General features: G+C 41.7%; 1 protein-coding gene across 2 annotated transcripts in view; it reads left to right on the plus strand.

The window, feature by feature from the left end:
- The window catches only part of ltbp3 (latent transforming growth factor beta binding protein 3), a 39,571-nt gene that overhangs the window by 1,438 nt on the left and 13,214 nt on the right, over positions 1-24,919 (plus strand). For both annotated transcript variants that reach the window (XM_082548030.1, XM_082548031.1), the window contains exons 2-15: positions 13,817-14,089; positions 14,172-14,335; positions 14,426-14,531; positions 16,682-16,768; positions 18,249-18,365; positions 18,506-18,658; positions 20,033-20,131; positions 20,231-20,244; positions 20,330-20,396; positions 20,576-20,653; positions 21,543-21,671; positions 23,577-23,708; positions 23,790-23,918; positions 24,082-24,201. In XM_082548030.1, coding sequence (XP_082404156.1) covers positions 13,817-14,089; positions 14,172-14,335; positions 14,426-14,531; positions 16,682-16,768; positions 18,249-18,365; positions 18,506-18,658; positions 20,033-20,131; positions 20,231-20,244; positions 20,330-20,396; positions 20,576-20,653; positions 21,543-21,671; positions 23,577-23,708; positions 23,790-23,918; positions 24,082-24,201 — 1,668 coding nt within the window. The remainder of the gene's footprint in view (positions 1-13,816; positions 14,090-14,171; positions 14,336-14,425; positions 14,532-16,681; positions 16,769-18,248; positions 18,366-18,505; positions 18,659-20,032; positions 20,132-20,230; positions 20,245-20,329; positions 20,397-20,575; positions 20,654-21,542; positions 21,672-23,576; positions 23,709-23,789; positions 23,919-24,081; positions 24,202-24,919) is intronic.

The following is a 24,919-nucleotide window of genomic DNA, read 5'->3' on the forward strand; positions in this document are numbered from 1 at the left end:
TCAAAACCAACACCATGTCACAAAAAATGGCCCATAATCCACAAAATAACTGGTTCAAAGCCAGCATATCTGATCATCTCGAGGCCTTTTGGTTCCATACCTGCTGCTGATAGGCTCCGTGGGTTCATGTGAGGAAACTGTGCAAATAAATAGGTGGCTAAGATGAGGTGAGCTGAGGTTTACCCTCCGCTGCATCTGGAAAACGTTCCTGGGTTACACTTTAATTAGTAAGGCACGGCTCATTACATGGCACATAAATGTACTCTTAAGATCTATACTTTCCCCACCTCCCTCACTCCAGTGTCTGGTTGGCATGAGTGGAGCTGTTTCTGTGCTGTATCAGATCAGCTGTGGTTGAGACTTGGAGCCTTGCAGTCTACATCAGTGTGCCGCTCCACAAATGGATTTACCCTCAGTGGCTCGGTGTACAGAGTGAGATTGAGCTTTTTAACGCAGTCTGACAGTGAATTAACTCAATAACAGTAATGAAAGTGAGCTAATACACTACGCTGCACGGCACAGCTCAGTAATAAATATATTTATTAACATGATACGGCTTCTTTCTTCTTTTTCTTTCTTAAAACTCACATATTTCTAAATACAGATTCCTCTTCCACTTATGTGCTCTCTCTCTCCTTTATTGGCTGAATTCTTAGAACCAAACTAAGATGCAGAGCTGCTGGATGAAAAATAAACAATGCCTGTGGGGAGGGAGGAGTGGCAGCAGCAGGTTGTGGTTGTGGTGCATTTTGCATTCATCACACACAGGTTTGCACAGAGTTGCAGTTGCGTGTAGAGTCGTAGCTGGAGTCGAAGCAGGCTGGATTCAATTGAGGCCAAGTGAATGGTACTTGCACTGCTGTGACAGTATTCTTCCACTCTGACACAGTGTAGAGGCAAAGAGTTGGCTCCGGCATCAGTCTTCCCTCTTCTCCCCCCGATTTCCTTGTGGTACGTCACGTTTTATGGAGCTTCTGTGTAAAGTAATTCAAGAGAGACGCGTCGGATTCCTGGAATGCCTCATGCTGTTTCGCAGTGTGTCTGGATAACGAGATCATGTCGTCACACAGTCCCGTCTCCCGGATTTATCCGTCCGTTTATCGGAGTATTTTGCAGAGAGGGACCGAGGAGTCGACTCCAGCTTGCACAGGAGATGTGTGCTGTTCAGCGCGAGCGCTGGAATGTGGTCTGGACAAGTGGAAATTTCTCTCTCCCGTGTTAAAACGGCCACGGCTATAGCAGCAACAATATGAAGACTTTTCCATATTTGAGCAGTTATGATGTAAGCAACGGCGAGCCTGACGCCCAGACTGAACAAAACTTTTCCACAAAAGAAAATATGATTCCTGTCAGTCTGTAGAAGTAAAGAAGAGTCTTTAAAGAGCAAACACATTCAGAACCAAGATACACTTTTAGTCATAATGTAGTTCACTGAGACTTTTTGCTTTGCTTTACTTGACATGTTCTCAAAAGTTTGTGTTTCCACGGCAAAATAGGTCATTTATTTTATATTAAACTGAAAGAGGGAAGTGAAATCCTGTTCGTTACTTCTGTTTGTTCTGTTTTAGTAGGCCAAAGAAGTTATCCAAAGTTAAATATATCAAAAGCTAAATAATACAGGTACAGTGCGTGTATTTATGGTGATCATAAAACCCTCCTCAGTTTGTTGATCCTCTGACTTTTCAGCCAGTGACAGGCACTTAAAACTAAAGCGGCTGAGCTAAAGGATGTGAAATCACTCTGCACGATTTGTATTCTTTGTACGTTACTGTACAAAACTTTTGAGCTGGCTCCCATTTCTTTATATTTTGCTTCTAAGAAACCAGACCATTTTTTCCAGTGGTCTCGAGCAACAGTTCACCAGGCTTTCTGAAGATCTCTCTAAGGTTTTCTTTGGACATTGGCTGCTTTTCCCAAACATATTCAGCACAGTGCTTGTACCTGACTGTTTTTGTTTGTTTGTTAAGTCACTTCACGCTGACCTATGTATCATTCAAGCATAAAACAGGCAGCTAGCTCAAGGGATGAACAAATGTTGTGTCTACACATAACAGACAACTTAGCAAAGAGCCAATTTCTATCTGTAAGCACTTTGTTACTAACAAAATGTCCTAAAATATCCTATTTTTTTTTTTTTACTAATTTCTTTAGTTGAATCTATGAAAAATGGCAAAGATAACACAGTTTAACAAATACAAAAGAATAAATTTTCACCAACAAGGGGATTCCCAAAGATTTATTAGCTGAAAACTCACCATGGTGTGCAGCGTGTCATTAAACAAATTTGAGGAAACTGGACAAGCAGAGGACAGAAGAAGGCCTAAAAACTATCTACAGCAGGTGTATTTGATCTGAAAGTCATGTCCTTAAGAAGTAAGAAGGAATCCAGCAAACACCTGACACAGGACTCATTTGATCTCTCAGTTGATCCATGTGCTGTTTGTCGAAGCCTCATCAGAAACAGTCTCAGTGGAAGGATGGCGGTTAAGAAGCCATTTTTAAGCAAGGGGAACAGAGAGAAAATGCTCAGATTTGCTCACACAAAAACTGGACTGAAAATTAGTGACAGCAAGTCTAATGGAGAGATGAATCCAAAGTTGGAACTTTTGGTTTAAATTTCCATCAGCATGTATGGAGGAGGTCAGGAGAGAAGCAACAGTGAGTGTCTACAGCCATCTATCATGGTTTGGAGCTACATTTCTGGTAGTCATGGATTGGCTTCCCCACAGCCCAGACCTCAACATGAATGAAGCAGTGTGGGATCATCTTGAGAGAACTGAAAAAAAAGGCAGAAAGATCCAAAACATAAAGAAATGAGGGGTGATTTAAGACTTTGGCGCAGTACTGTAACTAAAATAAAAAGGTATGGCATAGATTAGAGCAGCTTTAAACAATTACTCTGTTTTTCCAGCAATATACCACAGAAGCTTTGTTTGTGTAAAGGCCCGAGCTTCTTTATGTTTAAAAATACACTAGTTCATAAACAGCAATTATCCAAAATGTAAATCAAGTAATAAATAGAAATAATGAATCTGTTTGATCTGCGCGGGATGTCATTATGCTGTTGCAGACTGGGACAGACAGACGGAGAGGCGACCACCCAGATGTTCAGACAGAGCAGATTGTCTCAGTGTGAATAACCTAAAGGACATGAATATAAATCACCTGCACAGCACGCTGCTCATTTGGACTTTCTATAAGAGAACGTTTGCACACAGGCAGACGTTACAGGACATCGTTTTATTGCTAAGTATGTCCCATTCAGGATCGGCCATCAGATTACGACATCCGATTTGTTTTGTCGATACGCTTGCGCTGATTACATGTGTCATAAATGAATCTGCATTTCACTTTGCACTTTATAAAACCGATGAAAGCAAAGAATTCCTTCCAGGCATGGCAGGCAGAAAAAAGAACTGTTTGCAGCAACATACAATTTGCCCTCCTCATGGACTCCACATGGTGCCTATGTAAGTAATCACAGGGCTCTGCAGGGGGTTAGGTGGTTATGACAGCGATAAAACTATTGCAGAATACATATTGTTTTATTTATTAAAGTTGAATTTTAGCATTCAGAGACTGGAAAATATTAAAAAGGATGAAAGAGTTACATGTGACTCACTTCACAGAGAAACCCGTGAATGACCTTAGCTTATGCTGATCACATGCTATGACCCCTTTTAAAAACTTCCTTTATCCCCAACACTTTCAATCTTGGTTCTTGGTTATTGCGCCTCAAAGTTTATACGTCTTGTACTTTGTCAGAATTATGTATTTCTTTTAGGAGATATTCTTTCAGAATCAATGGCTACATAAAAGCAGTGCACATACTGTGGTTGCTTTGACTAAGGCGTGCTTTTTTAGTCCAAGTCTAAATGTTTCTCGTTGTTGCTAGCACGGAGGCATCCAATATATCTTGCCTTCCTGACAGCAGCTGCTCAGCTCCCAGACAGCCCGCTGAGCCTCCTCTCTCCTCTGCATCTCCTCTTTATCAGGCCTGCTGTTGCCAGGCAGCTCCAGATTCTCATCTTTTTCTGGAATATCTAAGGGAATGTTGTGAGGGGGGGCGGGGCCTCGTTTGCACAGGAAGTGGTTCTTATCATAGCTCAGTCTGGGCTTGCGTCCCCTAAAATGGGCATCATGACAAGTGGAAATGGCTATTTGAGGATTTCCCATGTGGTTTTGTATTTAGGGTAAAGTGACAGTAGTAGCCTTGTGGTTTGTTTTGGTTTTCCCTTGGCATGGGTCAGAGGTCCATGGGAGCCTGAAGATGAACACAAGTCAGTTAAATACAGCAGTCAAGGCTGGTTCTGCTTTCTCTCTCCTTCTTTCTCTTTAGGGAGGCAAGTTTATTTTACCTTTCAAAGCCCTCTGCTCTTCCCCACACGCTCTTTTCTCTGTCATGCCAAACTTTGGAGAAAGCGGTCTAACACAGGCAACCAAGAAACCTGCAGCACTCCGGATTTTTTGCCACAGGCTGGACTGAGCTCAGAGGCAAAGCTGGGCACGGCTCCCGTGCTCACAAACTCACAAACACACAAACACACATGAGCGATGGACTCTCGGGCACATTCATTCCCAGCTTAATAATCACGAAAGCTTCTTACCTTTGGCTGCTGTTTACAGGCTGGCCATTGACCCTGTTGCCAAGGCTGAGTTTTAATCTAAATAAGTGTAACCTCCGTGTGTCCATTTAAATAATGCTTGTAATTATTTGGGAGGTTTTGTGTTCTCGTTAACCTTTTCTTTTTTTGCCTTTGTTTCCACTGTGGGCTCCCCTCATAAAAGTGGATCCAACTGGTAAAGCTGTGAAAATGCTTTATCTTTTAAAAGATAAACACACCCAATTTTAGTCACTTTGTTTTGATTCAGTGCAGCTTCCCCTCAGTGAAGCGTGGCCTTTTAAAAAGGTTAACTCCACAGTCAGTTTTTCCTTTTTTTTTAAAATTTTACTTTAGTCAAGCTTGCACCACAACACTCACTCAGAGCCAACATCCACATGATCTTAAGCCGGAGTTCCCCATCCAATCAGACTCTAAATAGCCTGCATTTATGTAGCGCTTTTCTAGTCTTACAGGCCGCTCTGAACGCTTTAATCCTACTTTTCAGCGCGAAGAAAAAGAGAAAAAAAAAGCATCTCATTAAATGAACTTTGTGGAAACAAAGCAGCAATTAGAGGTGCTCTCTTTTAAATCGTCTCAGGGCAACGGCGTGTATATTTTTTGCATGTGACTGTGTCCAGGAGTGGTGTGCTGAATGAACCCAGCTCAAACAAACAACCCTCTTTGCCATCTTTAACACTCTCCTCCCATTTGTGTAGTGAGAGGGGGGAATGGAGCAGTTATTTAAAGCTACTGAGAGGAATGCTGGGGACTGTACCCACACCGAGCAGAGACCCTGTAGCTGTAGCGATTAGGAAGGGTAAATAGAATAACATGGCCTCCGCCAGCGCTGCCTCCTGCCCTGGCCTGAGACAGAGCACCCTGCAGACATTACCTGCCACGCACTCCAGTGCTGAGTATCTCACAGCACAGGTATCTGACATAATCTCAGCAGAGCACAGTCAGCACTCTTACCTGCCTGCCCTGCAGTCCTTATAGCCGGGGCTTTTAGATAGTCATTAGATGACATCATCTGCACCGGTGCCAAGATTCTATCTGACTCTCTTGCTCTCTTTCCACAAAACGTATGTGCCAGAGGGGCGTGATGGGGTAACGCTGGATTTGTGCCCGCTAAAAAGCTGCGCAGTGTGGTTGCATATTTCCATGACATGTGAAAACCACATTGCGCAAGGCAGGGTTTGATTTAGATCTGGGAAATCGCGGCCCTCCCTATACTCAGACTGATCCCCCTTAATGACGGCTGCTTCTGTTTCTCGGGAGCAGTCGTCGTTGTCATCATCCCGTCTCTGTAATGTTAACAAACTGTTGTTTTAGCCTTTATGTGTGTGTGTGTGTGTGTGTGTGTGTGTGTGAGAGAGAGAGAGGTAATGAAAGCCTTCAGTGACAGTGCTGGACTCTGGCAAAGGGCAGCACTGTTGTTTGGATAGCTGAAAGTGAGGCCGTCCAGAGTTTCTGGGGGTTGATGGAGGAGCGGGAGCTCTACAGGGGGAGAGTAGGAGGAGGAGGAGGAATGTGTACGCAGGTTTGTGTTTTCATAAGGCGGTGATTATGTCATTTACTCCCAGTGTCTGGCTCAGCTGCGGGAGTCTGACCCACTTCATGCGTCGTCCCTTGCTTGGCGTGGTATGTGGTCTCACAGTGCCAGTTGACGGTGGGTGTATTTGGGGACGTGGTTTGATGGTAAAGGGAAGCACATCATATGATGATAGCCATTCTCTTCTTCTCGTTTTAAACACCGGCTCTTGTGGCAACTGTTTATGGGAGCCGGTGTTGTTTAGTCACAGTTCTCTCAGGTCAACGAGAAGAAAAAAATATAACCAGAAATAATCCTGGAAGCACTTTTTAAAAGACGAGAACAGGGTCACGGGGTTAAATCTAGTTTTCCACTTGCAGGCATTAAGCTAGGTTGAGCTTCACCACTTTCATATTCCATAGTAGAATGAGACCACAGAGGCCATGAAAAACAAAGAAGCAGTGTTTATGTTTCACTGTGAACACTAAAGCTGACCTATTGTACCAAATATTCAGACTTCCTGCTGTAATCTTTGTAGGCTCCTATATTCTGGATCAGGTTCGGCCTTGACTGTGGATGGATGGATTTAAAAGATTGCCCAATCAAGTCTGACAAATTATGTTTTTTAGTGGGTTTGCAGTTAGTTTACTTAGAACCTGATTTAGTGGCAGTACCCTCAAGCACCCGGCTGTGTTTGTGGAAACTAAACAACTGCATCTGAAGCCAAGCCAAGCAACAGCCAATTAAGAGAAAGCTGACCTGAAAGAAGGGTGGCCTTAAGGCACCTTTTAAGGCTTAAATGGCTTGTTTTGGACCATGGGTGAACCGAGAGGCTGCATTAAGGTACAGTATAAGAAAAATAAGCAGTTGTGACTCATATAAAGCTACTGACCCACTCTACTGTAGTAGAGTCCAGGACTATGAATATGGAGCGATAAATGAGGAAAAGGTCCACTTTAATAAACCACCAAGTGGAATTTTCATAAAATATTGATGAGAATTACTCACTACGTGGAAGAAATATAAAAAAAAACCCATGTTGGAGTACATTTTTAGATATTTCTACACTCAGTTTGATGTAATCATTACTTCCACTGAAGATAAACACCAACTACCAACTGTGTCATGCTTCACAATTACTCAGTAATAATTTGAAAGCTCCACCAGTCTAAAAACAACTCCTGGTGGTGTCACACTCTGTATTCCTGCAGCTGTACGGGCCAATAAGATCTGGGACCAAAAACCCATCCAGGGACTGAATCACAGTGAAAGTGACTCAGCGGGAGTCATCACCAACTTTCAGACGGGTTAGCTTGCTAAGTTTGGCCAGAGGACAGTAGTGAGAGACGGGGACAGATCGGGCCATTGTATCATCTGTATGGCTCAAGATTATGTGGGGTAGCTTTCAGTTCAGTGAGTTGCAGTCTGTAGGACTGTAATTTGTTGTTTTTGTGCTGGGAGGGTGCGGCTGCGGCTGAAAGGACGCCGTGGAGGGAGGGGGCTGATGATGCGTCATCTCCAGACAGACAGAAGTGAGTGGGTGGGTTTTTCACAGGGTACTCAAAGGGCAACTCTTTCTTTGTTTCTTTCTTTGTTTCTTTCTTTAACATCATTAAACTTTTCAGATCTTTCAATCTGATCGAGTCTTCCTGGGCTTTCTTTGGACATTATTTATGTCTTTCTCGTTACACTGGGCTTGCTTACGTAGGAGCTGAGGAATGTACCAATCTGTTTTTTTTTCTTAAAGAAATAAGTGTCTGGGAATCGCAACAATCCACTTATTTTTTAGTCTGTGGATTTTACATCTCTCTCGTGTGGCTTTATTCCCTCACTTTAATATGATATATTTATTATATATAATAAATACACTGTTTGTTCCCTCTCATTTGTCCATCACTTGAAGTGCTGATGATAAGAGCTTGAAGACAAGGAGTCTCCCTCCTGTCTCTTTGTGCTGTTCGTGTCTTTCTTCTGAAGTCAGCAGTGGGTGGGAAAATTATAAGCTTCCTGACTCTTGGAACGTACGGGGAAGCTGGCATTCAAAATTAAATTAGGTTTTGAAAGCATAACAGCAAAGCACAAGGTCAACTTCAAATGCTTTCTTAGCTCCACTCCAACCACATTTTGGAAAGATAGATCAAAAATATGAAATGGCAGTGCGGTGTGTCTACATGATCTGAAGTGAACAAAGTTATCTATTAAAAACTTTATGTGGATCGATTTGGCATGGATTAGCAGTGAGTAATGTTGAAATCATGGACTGTTCTCTACTTCTTCAGTTGTTTTTTTAACGTGGAAAATATTGTTCATGATAGAGTAGTTGCTTCAGATGCACATGTTCCACATCCCGCCACTGACACAGCCAGCCCTGTTCATGCCTCACATTCATCTAGACCACCAAATAACTCTTAAGCACGTTTGATTTTTAATAACACACCACCTCTCGGTTCAGGAATGTGTTAGATCTGTAAAGACAAAGGTGTGGTGGAAAACAGAGGGCGTCTGTCTCCGAGAGGCTAAGCTAGCTGACAGACAGAGTCGCTGAGCGATTTTGGGTCATAAATTCTGCCAATGAACGCCGAGGTGATGATTTAAAGGGAAAGTCCGCCGGAGAGTAAAACCCTTTGTTATGATCTCAGCTTTTAAACGTTGTGCCCATTTCAGCTTGTAATGTGGTGCAGTCGCTCCACCGCAGCAGCATTCTGAGGAGGCGATACACCCTTGACTTAATAGCACTCTCACACAAACAAACACACCCACTTACAAACAATCTGCAGGAAACATTAGTCTGTGCATGGCTCGAACTTAAAGGAGGAAGATGTGAAACGGAGGTTTGTGCGTCAGGATAATAAAGGCACGAAGTGCAGGTGTAATACCACCTGCCGTCGGAGCTTTAACTTGATACGTGACTCTTGTGACCCTGGAAACCTTCCTCACCCCTGAATCCGAGCAGAAAGTAGCGCTCATATTTTCACTTCTGTCATATCATGAATAAACACGAATAAACACGTCACCCAGTGCCAATGGAAGCCAGGCATGCACATGCATCACACTGACTCCACTGTTTTAGAGATGATGTTATATGCTTAAGGCCATGAGCTATTCAAAACCTCCATAGTTCCTCCTTCCTGAACACAGACTCAGTCATCCAGAGAATGCTGTTGCAGAATGCACTTTGTGCTGAGCCCTCTTTGCTCCCGTATACAGTCTTCATGTTCCGATAGATTTGACATCATATACCTAAATGGTCCACTGAGTGATAAAGCCTCCTCCTGCAGAGTTTTTTTTTTTTTTAACACTTGGCTGGTTGTTATGGAGGCATTTTTGTTTACCATGGAAAGGATCCCACGATCATCTACCAGACTTCAATAAAGTCCTGAAACAGTTGCATCTTGGCTGCTTGTGTCGTCTTGCCACCCAGCAGACATCATGGCAGTATCTCTGGGCAGTTATAGCCAGTTACGAACACCTAAAAAACAAATTTATATGTTTATTTCTGCTGTTAAGTTAGGCATTTTAACACTATAACATGGGAGCTCAGGGGCTGACCAAGTTTTAAAGCCTGTCTGAAATGGCCTCTTTGAGGATCTTCAGATTTTTGCTCTTTCACTCTGGCTTAATTTGAAATTTCCAGATGTTGCAGGTTGTTTTTTTTTTCTGTTAACTCAGACATTTCTGTTTAAAGCGCCATGAAATGCTTTTTGTAAATAAATATATGGGGTTTCTATGACATTACACAACAAAACGCTCACAGCAGCATGTAACACATAGAGAAGAACATCTTAACAGTTGTCAGGAAGCCCAAAAAGGAAGGAATAAGATCATCTGCAATATCACAGCTGATGATATTTCCTACATCTATAGTCTCTCTTGCTGTTTAGGTGTGTCCGGATTTGATTTTAAAATGAAATTCTCTTCTTTTTTTTAAACTACAGTTTAATTAGAGCTGCAGGCTCACTTTGCTCTTCGTCAGGAGTATATTTTACAACCTTTCAAGGGTGGAGTTTGTTCCTTTAAACAGCCAGAAGACACAAACAACAGAGTTTTCCCTCCAAAAACTGGACTATCTGTCATAACAAATCAACGTAGAATTGTCATCTCTGTATGCTGTGAATGACCCTTTTTTGGCGTTTTTGACTGTTTTTCTGTTTAAAATAGATAAACCAGTGTGTTTCACAACTCAGTGTAAAAATAGACCGGTCACAGAAACAACAGATGTGATATATATAATCATGCACCAAGCAGATGATGTGTGTTATCCACAGAGTATTGTTTGTGCAATCAGCATTGTTGCATGTAGCATGGCGCAGCGTCAGGCTAAAAACATCAAGAGGTTTTATTCACAGGAGTCCAAGAAATTCAACTCCAGGTATGAAAAATGTTCTCTCTTCTCTTTTTTGAGGAGCTGGATCATGTCTCATTCAGACACATTCCCAGCTCAAGTCCAGACTGTCTACAGTTAGTTGTTTCCACAGCCTCTGTGCGTTTAGATTGTGTAATCTAATGTAAGATTCGGGGAAAAAAGTCCTCTGGCTCTTTTTCTGTGTCTGCAATCTCAATTTTCAAGGCCCTCATTTTCCCAGTTTCCTCTCATTCGAAATCCAGTTCTGAGATGAAATGTGAACCTTGGAAACTGGAGCTCTTATGTCAGAGTTAAGTAGTCTTCAGTCTGTGCCTGAGCCTTTCCACCTGATTCTGCATGTTGCTGCCTGCACCCAGTCCTAGTGGTTAAAGTCCTCTGTCACAAAGTGTTATAGGCAGACTTCCTCTGAAGTGTCCATGTTGCTTCAGAGTGAAAATATTTTATGCCACTTGTTGGGTGTTTCATTGAAGTTCTTTCATTTTTCTGCCAGACTTTCACCATATGAGGATGTCCCTGCTGTGCTTAAAGTGATCTAGTCCCCTAATTACCCCACAGCCCAGACTCCTCGGCAGTCCGCAACTAATTACTTCCACGTGTGCGAACCTGGCTCAGCAACAGTGAGAGGCCTCCTCTCCTCTCCTCTTCAAAGTTAATGTTGTAGCGATACAGGAGGGGTAAGCTCTATAGTGAATGTTTGTTTGGTGAAAAATGGATTTTAAGTTTTGAGTGATTAAGCAGAACTCGTGTAGAAGAGATGGTGGACTCTATATTTAGGCAGAAGTCTGAAGCGGTGGTGAGGAGGAGGAAGACAACAGTGAGTGCATTTAACAAAGAGGCTGTAATTCAACTTCAAGTGACACGAAAAGAGACAAAGGAGGAAAACACGGCAGGAAAATAACCGAGGGGAAACCATTCTGACAAAGGGCGTTGCATTAATAGGAGAAAAGTTTTGGATCTTGGTAATCGAAGGGAGGATGTGAGGAAGTGAGAACAATGGAGCTGAAAAATGAAACAAAAACATTGTGTGAACACCACAAGTGAGCACCCTGTCATTTGAAGTCTAGTTTCTTTCTTGCTTGTTAGAAAATAACAGTTGCTTTCATCCAGTCAATTTTTTTTTGTTTGTTTTCTTGACTAATTGGTTGGTTTATAACCTAAAAAAGGGCCTTAAATGCAGTCGGATTCTGTTGTTCAAACAGACCTCTAGCTTTTTTAAAATTAATGAATTGGTCAACATTTTGGAAAGCACACACATTCCTTTGGCAGAGACTTTGATGACAGCTAATAATACTCAGATTTTTCTCTTACATAAAAGACACATTAAAGACACAATCGCAGCATCATTAAAGCTCTTAACCTGACGAGTAGTGTCCACAGCTGCTTTTTAACCACAAACCTCTTGGAGTTTCCACAGGTTGCTGCCAGCTGCCTGATTTACTATCAAAATGTGTGAATTTATTAACCGACTGACTCCTTTTTTTAAGCTCAGACACAGTATTTCTCTTACTGAAAAAAAAATCCTTATGTAATACAAGATGGAAAGCTTAGACTGTCTTAAAGATGAACATCTTTATGCGGCACTGTGAAAAAAAATGGTGCACTTTATCAAACCGCTGAGCCCTGCCTTGAAGAAACACGCCTTTATTTTTTTTAACTCATTGTTAGATTACTGTGTGAGCATCATCATTCAGATGTTTCGCTCTAACAGTCACATTGTTATGCACCCTATACACCTTTTCTGGATGTGTTTAGTTATAATGTGTCATTTTCCCAAAGCATCTGTTTCATGTCAATCATGCTGCCATGACATCATCACGCAGCTGCGGCTGCACACCTGTGATGTGAATCCCCTATTCCATCACATGAGATGATGCTGATGACTGCTGACGTACGTTTGACTACAGTGAACTTATTATCATGTTGCAAGAAACCAGTTTGAGATGTTTTTAACTTTGTGGCATGGGGCGTTATCCTGCCTACGCTGTTGACACAGGACAGGATGGTTCCATGTTTTCATGTTGAGACCAGGCAACATCTGCTGCAGTGTCTCGTGACACCTTGTGCGTTCAGAGATGCTCCTCTGCATACCTTGATTGTAACAAATGGCTGCTAACCTTACTGCTGCCTTCCTATCGACTTGAAGCAGTCATTCTGCCTTGACCTCTTACATCAACAAGGCATTTTCTGCCACAAACTGAATATTTTCTTTTTTTGGCTCATTGTCTGTAAACACTAGAGACGACTGTGGAGTAAAATTTCAGCAGGTCAGCAGTTTCTAAAGCACTCAGCCCGTCCGGCACCAAAAACCGCGGCAGTTTCAAACGATCTTTCTTTTCCTATTTGATGCACAGTTTGAACAAAATGTATTGATTTGGCTCCATGTGATTGGCTGATAAGATTAAACAAGTTGCACTAATGAGCAGTCGAACTGCTGTGCCTAATGAAGTGTCCAGTGAGTATTTTTTGCTGTGTGATGTAATTGCAGCACATTTAATAATAACTGTCTTGATTTGCTCTTAAGTATACGTGTAGCTTATGATGTTAATTCATAATTGCAGTGCATGTGTTTGGAAGTCTTACTGACGCTCAGGTATCACAAACATTTGGGATGTTACAAAGACCTAACATGGATCGAAGCACAATAACGAGATGGCCTTCATGACTAAGCTTTCACTCCCACTTCACTAGCTTGTTTGGGTTTTATCTTTCTCTGTGGATTCATCACTGCTTGCTGTTTTCTTACAGTCCTGCTCTCTCTCTCTCTCTCTTATCTCTTTCCTGCGATTGTTCTTATTGTGGGAATTTCAACAACTTTGCACTTAAATAAACACAGCGGGGAACCTAATAAACCTGCAGTGAGTACTGTATATGCCTTTAAGGCCAGCCGCTTTCCCACGAACTTCAAGATCTTTCCCATATGCCACAGTGAAGCCGTTATACAGATCAATGACTTTACCTGCTTTCTTGCTCAGGCCGACTGGCTTCAGGGACTCATTCATTTTTTTTTTATAGTGGCACGGTTCAAAGTGAAGATTTTACGCTGCCCTGCTTATGCTGCAAACCCGTTGGTCTGTCTTCCATACTTATGCTGTACATTACTGAATCATAAGGCTGTTCACATCACTCTATGAAAGATCATATAAAAGTCTGCCTCTGACTCAGGGGATCCTAAATCAGCACTTTCAGTCTGACAAAACTCATGAATACATATTGATGGATTTCAAAGTATGAAATACTTGTATTTTAGTGAATCAATGAATTCATGCTTTATCAACTTATATTTCTAAGACTGCGCCTGTTGCCTTTTCCTCTCTGCAGTTGTGTGTCCCTTGACGTGTTTGAATGGAGGAGTATGCAGCTCGAGGAAGCACTGCCTGTGCCCTCCCGGCTTCACCGGTCGACTCTGCCAGTTTCCTCTCCAGCAAGCCCAGGCAGCGCGAGGCAACGAGCAGCCTGTGTACCCCGTAGCTTTAAAGCCAGACGGCCAGAAATTTATGGAGTCAAGCATAAGCCGCAGCCAGTTTACACACACGTCGTCAATGTCAATCTTCAACGTCCCCTTATCACAGCCGGGGCATCACTCCTCAGAAGGTACCTATCGTCTGCCTCAGCACTTCTCACATTGTAATATCTCTTCTTCCCTTTCCTTTCATATCTGATTTTTCTCTTCCAGTGCAGTTTAATGTACGTGTTCACCACACGCCAGACACCTCCGTAATCATTCACTCACTCGACTCAACGGATATCAAACCTCCTCACAAAACGGGGACACGCCAGGTCCTGGTGAGGCGCAAACCAAAGGGGCGCTGCTTTCAAGAGACCACGCCCAAACAAGCCGTGAGTTCAGTTGTAAGAAGTTTTGAACTTGAAATATAGATGCGTTCCTTGTTTTCCCATTGTTAATATTTCTCAATATTGGTCTTTTAGTGCAACAGCACCCCGCTTCCTGTTCTGACCAATCAGGAGGATTGCTGTGGGAGTGTGGGGAATTCATGGGGACAAAACAAATGTTATCAGTGCCCCAAATTACCAAGTGAGTACCTCAAGAAATGTCCTTTTTTACCAGCTTTGTAAATGTCACACATCTAGGGTTTCTAGCTTTCATCTTTATCTACAGTATTAAGATTTTTTTTTTAAAAATCAGCATCTTGTGTGTTCCCGGGAATAAAATTACTGTTTATTGAGCCAAAAATGTGACGCATTCCCACCAATTTATACCTTCCACCTTCTGAAATTATGGCCCTGGATTAAAACAATCACTTTGTACCTCTATTAAAAAAACGAGTGTCTGAACGTCTACATGAAAGTTAGCGGTAAGGTGGGGGAAACGGAAGAAATTATGAGAATTACACACAGACAGTGAGACAGAAAAAGAGAATGTGGAAAATAACCCTCTAGTTAAGCATGTTCCTATGGGCCTGCCCAGTTCAGCGCTGTCATCACGCTGCAGAAGATCAAATTTCATGAAAATCTTGGCTACTCGTGCTTTTTCCACTCCGCTATTATTCCCTCTCTCAGTTCTGGCTTCAGACAATGTGGCCTTTGACAAAACCTAATCCTGGTTAGTCTTTTAAAAGCTGTTTTTGCAAAAAGTGCTATCTGTTATGTTACACCTGGTTGTATTTTTAATCTTTTTTTTTCTTTTTCAATGAGATGATAAAGGTAAGCTGCGGTGTTGCCTCTGTTTCCATTGTGATTTCACAATGTGCAGTGTTTCCACGGCTCTGTCATAAAACAGCTTTGCATGTTTTTACTCCCTGATGGAAAGTTGAACAGTAAGAAGGAGGAGGAGAATACCGTGGTTTATTATTTCAGGTCTCATGAAAGAAAATTTAAGGCAGTTCTCTTGCAAGCTACCACCCCAAGACTTCAAACAACTATGATTAGAAAAGAAAACAAAAAGAAAGGGAAGGTTTGTCCAGACCCAAAAATGGAACTTAAACTAAAAAGTATTAAAGGAACATTGATCTGTATAACCACACAATTAGACAAATACATAAAAAATGAGAAGTAGCAATTACTGAGACATAAACGTACAGTTTTGCTCTTGATGACAGTTGCTCAAGTTTGGGTATTTGTCTGTATTATTGTAGGCTCCCTACCTTACAACATAAAACTCCTTGATGCAACTGTTGTTGACATTTATCACTATATAAATTAAACTGAATTGAACTGAATTGCAGGCAATAGTTTTTAACCAACCCCTTCAGTCTGGAGTCTATCTCAGCTGTCATTGGGTGAGAGGTGTGGTACCCTCCAGATAGGTGGTCCGTCAAAAGGGGTTAACACAAAAAGACAGACACTCATTCATGCACTCATTCACGCCTATGGGTGATTTAGAAACACCACTTCCACAGTCCAAACTCATGTTTCTGGACTGCCGTGTCTTTGGACTGTGGGAGACCTGCAGAGAGCCTCCACAGACACTGGGAGACAGCCCTGTCACTTAGCTCGCAGTAAAAAGGTGCTTTTCCCCAATTACTGATGTTTAAACTAGGACTTCTGTGTTTTTTCCTATCAAGAATTCAACTCCCACACCTCTACAATAATTACAAAACTATTCTCACTTTTCTCACGCTTTGCTTGAAGGCTTTGATTGTGTGACAGTCGTTCAAAAAGTCATGGAAGCGGTTTTGTTCAGAAAAGAGTTTGGGAGGGACGTGAAAAAGTGTTGCATGAACAGATAACCGGGGCCACTACATTCAAAAGAAAGCTCTCATTTCCACCTGCAGTAAGCTATAGGTAGTGTAGGAACTTCCTCCTGTTCTACCTGCTTGTGTGGAAAGCTGGAGGTGTGTAGAACAGCAGCCAGATCACTGGGCAGAACAGAACAGGCATTACAAAGGATACAGTATTGATTGTCAGACACAGCATGAAAGGAGAGGCAGGGGTGGAGCTGGGTTGCAAAACAGTTTGCAGATCTGTAGCAACAGTAGGGAGACACTAAAGCCTTATATAAGATTTACTGATGAGATTTAGACGAGAATACCTGAGGTACAGGTGATGTGGGAGTTTCACAGCTGCTTGATTAGTTGTAAAGGGCTGTTGTATTATTTGAGGTATAAAAAATTGCAACTGCGGTGCATTTACCTGGTGGGTGCCTAAACATTTTGTATAATTTGATGTCAAACTATCTGCTTTTCATATACCTTTACCTGTGTGCTCTGCTGTGTCTTTCCTCAGATGCATCAGTCAAACAGAACATTGTGGAAGACTATGGCTCTACTTGTCCCCAAGGCTATAAAAGATTCAACAGCACTCACTGTAAAGGTAAACTAGAGCCGTGAAAAGTATTTTCCTCCTCCCTGAATTCTTACTTTAAACAATAAGTGTTAATATTAGAGATGGACCGATCCGATATTACGTATCGGTATCGGTCCGATACTGACGTAAATTACTGGATCGGATATCGGAGAGAAATTAAAAATGTAATCCGATCCATTAAATATCAAAAAAGCACCTCACAAAACTTGCGACACGGTGTAACTCAGCTCATAACCGTAGCACTTCGGAGCAGTATGCATCATGTGATAGAGCGGCTGTGTGTATTTGTAGCCTCGCTACCAAACCAGCATTTCATTTCCGAGGAAGTGATCCCAGAGAGAAGTAAAGCAAGTGTTTAAGTTCATCTCTGAATGTTTGTAAAGCATTCCCACGTTAAGCTTAACAACCAATATATGGAGCAAGTGCCTCTTCTTGCTGCTACTTCAATAGAATAAATAGAAAATGCAGTTTTTAAAATATGACCTTAGTTAAGTTATCCAAACCCTTTGTGAAAAAGTAATTCCCCTCAGTAATGAGGGACTTTGGGACTCTAATGAACCACGGTGAGAGCCATTATCCGTAAATGGAGAAATCTTGGAACAGTAGTGAAGCTTCCCAGCAGTGGCCAGCTGACAAAAATTACTCCAAGAGCGCAGCGACGACTCATCCAAGAGGATCTTCAGGCATCACTTTCCATCTGTCAAGGTCAGAGTTCATGTTTCAACAATAAGAAAGAGACTGGACAAAAAAGGCAGCCGTGTGAGAGTCCAAGGAGAAAACCACTGCTGACCACAAAGAGCACAAAGGCCCGTCTCAAATTTGGGTCACTCCATGTCAAACCAGCCATTTATTTAGAACATTTCTTGCTTGAGCGTCATCTCAAATTTGCGTAAACATTTTATGGCCCACAGTTTGATCACACACAGTTTCATGTAATAAGGTCAGTGAATTTTTTCCTTTATATATTAAATGTTTTTCAGGGTAATTTTGCTCTCTTTTTTTAATTTGCAAAGTGTTCCATTGACCCACTCTCAAACCATTTTTTCACACATTAAAATCTGAGCCAATATTTGAACATGAATATTTCAAAAACAATTAAAGATAAAGCATCTGGACTTCTTTAAGTTGCTCGAAGACCAGCAAGTCCACCGTAAAGGTTTTGGACTCGCCTAATCAAAGTTCCATTGAGATGCTTTGGATTCTTTTGGGGTCAATTACTTTTTCACACAGATCCAAGTAGGTAACATAATTTAAAAACTACATTTTGGGTTTACTCAGGTTGTCCTTGTTTAATATTAAAATTTGCTCAATGAGGTGAAACATTTACGTAAATGTGCAAAAACAAATTTAAAATTCAGGAAGGGGCCAAATACTTTTTTACAGAATCCAGGAGTAGCTTATAACAAGAAAAAGAACAGTTTAAAGCCAAGTTTAGGAGTTGTTTCTGCCATTTTAATTTTAATCTTATCTTTTCTTGACCCTGAAGATATCAACGAGTGCTCCATGCAGGGCGTCTGTCAGAACGGAGACTGTTTGAACACACTGGGCAGCTTCAAGTGTTCATGCAAATCTGGTTTTGTCTTGGAGAGAAATCGATGTGTTGGTGAATATAAACCCTCTCTGGCTTTCTTCTTTTCTCTGCTTTGTATTGCACAGCCACAAAGCACAAGACATGAAACAATCGTTCCAAACGTGCAATGTACTGTCGGGATAGATTGCCACAACACTTTTCTCCTGTGTTAGAGTATCCCCCTCTGGGTCAGTGCTTCCGGATAGCATCCAACGACAGGAGCTGCAATTACCCGCTGCCGACCCCCCACACCCAGGTGGTATGCTGCTGCACAGTGGGCAAAGCCTGGGGCCGAAACTGTGAAAGATGTCCTGAGGAGGGCACAGGTGAGTCAGTTTACGGGTTTTACTTCCTGCCACGTCGAGCGTCGTGTTCGTTTTTGTCACGGGGACATCAGTCCACTCGCTGCACACCAGCATAGTCTAGAAACAAAGTTACTTATTTATGATCAACAGAGAATTCCTCTTTAAATAAATAATCATTATTTTCATTTAGCTAGATATATTGTAGAGATTTTTCCAGGTCATTATGCAGCTCAGCTCTTCATTCTTGATGACATGAAAGTTTGAAATAGAAATAATAATAACAAAAGAAAGCGTTCGAGCTTTCCATTTTGTTGCCCATGCTTGAAGATACAGTTTGCTGCCGTGTTTGATAATTAGTTAAAATAGTTGCACAAAATAAATCGTTACAGCTTCTCAGATGTAAACAGTTTCTGCTCTCCTCAGTCTGATGGGATGAATAGAATAAGAAAAAAAAAAGCAGGATATTTTGAACTGTTTGGCCATTAAGTGAACTAAGTAGAATATACTTAATTTTCTTTTCATAATTTAATTTAAAAAGATAAACATTCATACATTGCTCCAAACAAATTAAAGTCAAACTATGAAAACATACAAGAGCTCAGTGGGGAAATACACTCATGCTGGATATCTATACTGATATGGACCAGGCGATGTGTTAGGAATGAAAGGATGACACAGCATTTGATGATGAAATAAAAATGATTGACCTGCAAAAGGCTGAATTCAAAGATCCCTGAAAAAAGGTGAAAAATTATGCAGTAGGCTGATCCAGAAGGCTCTGCTGAGATTTCACTGCAGCAGCTCAGAATGGTAGTTTGTATGGCCCCCATGTGTTGACATGCCTGACAACATCTGGGCACGCTCCTAATGGGAGGACAGACGGTGTCCCGGTGGAATCTCTGCTAGATCTGGATCAGGTCATCACTGAGCTCTTGGACAGTACAAAGTGTTGGTGCCAGATAAACTGAAATAGAGTTGTTTTATTGGATTTAGGTGAGGCGAGTGTTGGGGCCTTGTGATTTCCCCTGCTGATGGGGAAAATGTCAGCTTTTTTGGGGTTGTCTCATTGTTGCCCTTTGAGTGCACCTGGTATTAATTTCATTACCATCATTCACCCCCTCTGTTACTCAACTGACCAGATCAATTATTTTTAAGCAGTGTAGTTTCTTTTTCTCTTAAAGTTACAAAATCTGCATTTTGGGATTTCCATATGCTTTTTAAACTATTTCTCTTTGCGGGGTTGGAGTCCAAAATGCAGTTTTTTGGTTGTACTTAAACATATCAACGGAGTGATTCTCCAAACTTACTATTAGTTGGCTGAACCTATTTTACAGGGTGTGAGAATTAAAGCAACATTTAAGTCCTCTCCTCTTTTTTCCTCCCGACGGCATTCAGTGGCCTTCAAAAAACTCTGCCCTGCTGGGAAAGGCTACTTTTTGCAAAACATAAGAGAGACGGTGCAAATCACCGTCCCCAGCGACCATGAAAACCAAGGTAAGTGCACAAAGAATCTCTTTGCAATTTTTAGAAAAATCTTTATATGAATCATGTGAATTGAGAGCTTAAATTTCCCTTTATTGCCGTTTCTTTCAGAGCACACCAAGAGGGTAAGATATAGTTTCTACATTTTAATACAGCAATAAAAAGCAATCGCTGTTGCCGTTTAAAAATCAGATCGTCTCTTCCAATCAGATTCATGCAGAGACAACGACAACTGCGCACCAGGTCCCCACCAGTACCACCCGTCCTCGTGTGCCTGGTAAGCGCACCTCGAGGGTCGCCTGCATGAGTCATACATATGAAAATTCATTCACTAAATGCACACTGCAGGGAACATCTGTAGACATTGTAGACTGAATGCTGTGAAGAATGATCAAACATCAGGACTTGAACATGTCATACATCCTCCTGAAGTCTGCCCACTTCATTTCTCCACAGTTATTAAACCCACCCCGCCGACAATCATCCGAATGACCCCCGGCAATGACCCCTTCGAAACACAAACAAAAGTCTTCCGTGAGTCTCAAACACAAGCCGTCAAACCAGCTTAAAAAAATCTCTTTCTATTAATCTCTTAAAGGGTTCTGAATATAAATGCTGGCTCATGTTTCATGCACCACAAAGGTAGAAAAATCCAGCTCTCCACATTCCCCAGTAAGAGAAGATCCCCTGATGGGCGCTTGTTTCTCACAAATGACATGTTGACTTTCTCCGTGTGGTGAACAGCATTTGTCATGTGATGCACTCCATTTTTTTAAATTATTTTTTTATTGTGCGTTGTTTTAGCACTCCACTTTAAAGGCTAAAACAATCCAACAAAAAGGGGGGGGGGAATAAGTCAAGTAAGCCAATCTGATCTGACGCATGCTTTGCTTTAGTGATTACCTGATGCTTTGGGGCACCGTGCATGTCACATGCATTCAACCATGAAGCATGAACCAGCCTCAAGGCCGTGTTTACAGTCTCTCGGTTCTATGGAGGTGAAGTGTGCTGGTATTTAAGAGCAGGTTAGCAGGTAAGAGTCACACTCCATTTCCATGAAATGAAAAAGAAAAAAAATGTGCTGAATGATAGCAGGAATCCAAAGCACTCACAGGGCTCAGCTTTTGTGCTTCTGCTGCTTTCATCTGGTCTGTCTTCTATGCAGATGTGTGACTTTTTTTAGAGTCTTCCTTGAGTGTAATTTCTCTTTCATGGCAGCTTCAGTTGGTGGTTTTCTATTCAGCTTTGTCACTGGCTTTAATTTGGAAAAAGTCTGACGCATTTCAGTGTCTGCTAGAATGCAAACAAAGCCAGTGACAGAAAAATGTAGGCACGGCATGGACATTTTCAGCTTTCTGCATCTATGTATCCATATATATGCATGTATATATATATGATGTCGTTCTTTGTTTCCTCCTTGAAGCACCGACAGATGAATGCAGGCTGAGCAGAAACATTTGTGGTCATGGAGAATGTGAGAACAGCCTGACCGGGCACATCTGTCACTGCCATCCTGGCTACCATTTCAACCCGCAGAGGAACATCTGTGAGGGTAAGAGACAATGGTAGAGACAGGAGGAGCCAGCAGAGAGTAGTTTCTCACCTCACATATGAGTGTGTGATTTTTTTTTTCAAGCAATATTTCTCATATAGGAATGGAAAGGCACAGCTTTTAGAGAATAAAAATTATTATGTTAAATATTATGTAAACAAAACAACAACGGCAACAAAAATCTCTTTTTGAGAAACATTACAGTGGCTGCAAGAGCTCAACACATTGCAACTTACAAAATACCTGCAAATAGATTAAACACAAAATACACTGAGCATCTTCATCACTATGACAACATACGACTAAATACAGAAATACTCTCCAAACCAGAAATCAAAGGTTTCCCGGTGAGACAAAGATGTGTTAAAGTCTGCTTGTCATTAATGTTTTGTGACTTTTGACATTATTAAAGTCATCAGCAGTGTTAGAATTTCAGCTAAAATGGAACCAACTTCAATTTCAAATGTGTTTAAAGGCATAAAACACTGAATGGCAAAATGACACATCCCAAACCACAGTAAGAACTTATTTGTGCCCTGGAAGCATTTCTGCTATCTGAGGCGTATTTCACTGATTGCATGTGTTTTCCTGATGAGCAGTGCCTTGAGCTGTTTCAAGTGTAAAAATAGACACATAACAGGAATATTTTACATGTTATTTCCTGTTATAGCAGAAATAGCAGCTGTATTGAATTGGATTTGAACTCAAATTTCATGGTGCAGGCCTATTCACACTGAACAGCTATGTTTACACCTGTAACTATTAGCGCCCATGATGCTAATAGTCTGTCATGTATCTTTTTGCTGGGTGCAGCCATTTTCTGTACTTTTCAGCAAGTCTCACGTGCGTCTCCTTGGCGCTCTCAGCCCATTCTTCTTTAGCAAATCTCTAGATTTGATCCTCCAGATTTGATGGTCTCCTTTAGTTCACCCCACAGATTCTCAATGGGATTCAAGTCAGGGCTAACAGCCTGGGGTCACATATGTTGTTGTTTTGTTGGACCACCAAAGCGAAGACACAGCTCGAGGTTTCTTATTTCGTGATTCTTTCCACCTCAACAAGATTCCCAGTTCCAGACACACTAAAGCATCCCCACATCATAATACTCCCACCACTATGTTACACTGTACGGACGGTGCTTCCAGTATGGATAATCTTTCTCCAGGTTGTCCTTAGCATACTGTCTGGCTTGAAGGTGTCTCTTCTGCAGAAGTGGAGTTTTTCTTGCTCTGATGCCTCATAGTCCGTTCCTCCCCACAGTTCTGGTTTCTGATTTGGCTGAGTCACTCACGTGTCTTTGAAGTTGGGTCTTTGAAACTCTCACTAGTTTTCTTTAGAGGCTTTGAAATCTTTCACTTCCTACCTCTGTCACGCTTGTTCGGTACTGTGTGTCTCTCTTTGAATTTACAGATGATGCTTCTCAACCCAGTTCTTGACATTTGATAACTTTACATATACATCTCCTGCTTTGTGAGCATCAACAATTCTTTTTCTTTCAGTCTGATTTCTTTGGTTTTTGGCACAACGTTTTCTCCAGTTAACATCAATTTTAACTTTCTTTATTAAAAAGATAAAGCTTATCATTGCAATAAAAGGTTTAGCTATATTATTCACCTTGGTAATTTATATTTTCTGAAATAATTCTATTATTGTGTGCAAATAGAAATAATTTATGCTTTCTTAAGGAAACGGGTATGTTTATAATTTCTATGATGAAAAACTCATATTTTTAGCCACTATGCTTTTAATTTCCTGAGTAAAAGCCACTTGATCTCGCCAAACGACTGACATTCATTCGTGGTGAAAAACTCCAGCCATCTGTCCCTTAAGCTTTATGAGCCTTTGCTGTCTGTCTGTATTAAATACTGCTTTCACTTGACTCATTCTCTCACTCCTGTTGTCTAGATGATAACGAATGTGAGTCAGAGCCGTGCGGCCATGGCAGAGGCTATTGTGTCAACACAGAGGGAGCATACAAATGCATCTGTCGCCCAGGCTACAAACACATGGTGCAGCATGGTAGACTTAAGTGTGTAGGTAAGTTAAGCTGAGCCTTTCCAATATTAAAATGATTTTTTTCTATATCCCTGCACTGACTCTGACCTCTCTGTGTTGCAGATGTGGATGAGTGCTTTAACCAGGACATCTGTGGTATCGGGGGTCGTTGTGTGAACCTACCAGGCTCTTATAAATGTGAATGTCACAGCGGTTTTAGGAGCAAGTCACACCGTAGTCCAGCCTGTGAAGGTAAAAAAACACAGGTCATTGTGACACTGTGCATACTAGAGCACAGGCCTCCCACTGACACAGCACCTACTATGTGTGTTGCTACAATATGCATGCGTCCGTGCTCTACTTGTTAATATGTGCACAGCTAGACGGTGTGTAAGCTTCTCCACATCTTTTTCAGACATAAATGAGTGTTTGAATCCCGACACTTGCCCCAATGAGCAATGTGAGAACACGCCAGGCTCCTACGAGTGTGTCCCCTGCTTGCCTGGTCATGAAGCCCGTGCTGGCATCTGCTATGGTAAGTGCAGCTCTGCCATACAGCAAAACTGATCACTAGTGGCCTTTAATCATTACACTAAAACTTTAAGAAAACCAAAACCTGCTGAGATTGAGACACAAAAAAAAGCGTGACATTCATTTGCCGCCTTGTAATTTATGGAATAAATCAAGGTTAAGGTTTGGAGTGTGCACACTAAGGACCTAAATGCAGGATGCAAGAGAAGAGTTTAAAAACAAAAAGCAAGACATTTATTTGGCTTTATTTTCCTCCCTGTGTCTGCGTCGGTGCTCCTACAGTCCAAGCACATGCACTTAGATTAAATGATAAATCGAAATTGGCTGTAACTGTGAATTTAAGCATGAATGTCTCTCTCTCTGGTGACCTGTCTTATGACAGCTGAGTTATGCTCAAGAACAAAATAATTGGATCGAAACAGTATGACATGACTGGGAGCAAAAGTGGACTGAGGCAGTAAATACACAACACACAGAAGGCAATTAGGGGAAGTGACAGCACCTGGGAAACTAATCAAAGACACAGGAAGTAGAACTAAGAACAAGGCACAAGAGACTCACAAAATAAGACAAGAAGTCATACAACAGGATTCGGCAGTGAGGCAGACAGGATTAGGACCCAAATGCAGGGCTCTGGAAACCAGGAATGAACTCAAAAGCACAGCTTTACTGCTGGAAGTCCACAGGAAAACAAATCCAAAAACAGCTACTGGGCAGGAACT

This window comes from Aulonocara stuartgranti (assembly GCF_965226115.1).
Source record: "Aulonocara stuartgranti genome assembly, chromosome: 10".
Classification (NCBI taxonomy): Eukaryota; Metazoa; Chordata; class Actinopteri; order Cichliformes; family Cichlidae; genus Aulonocara; species Aulonocara stuartgranti.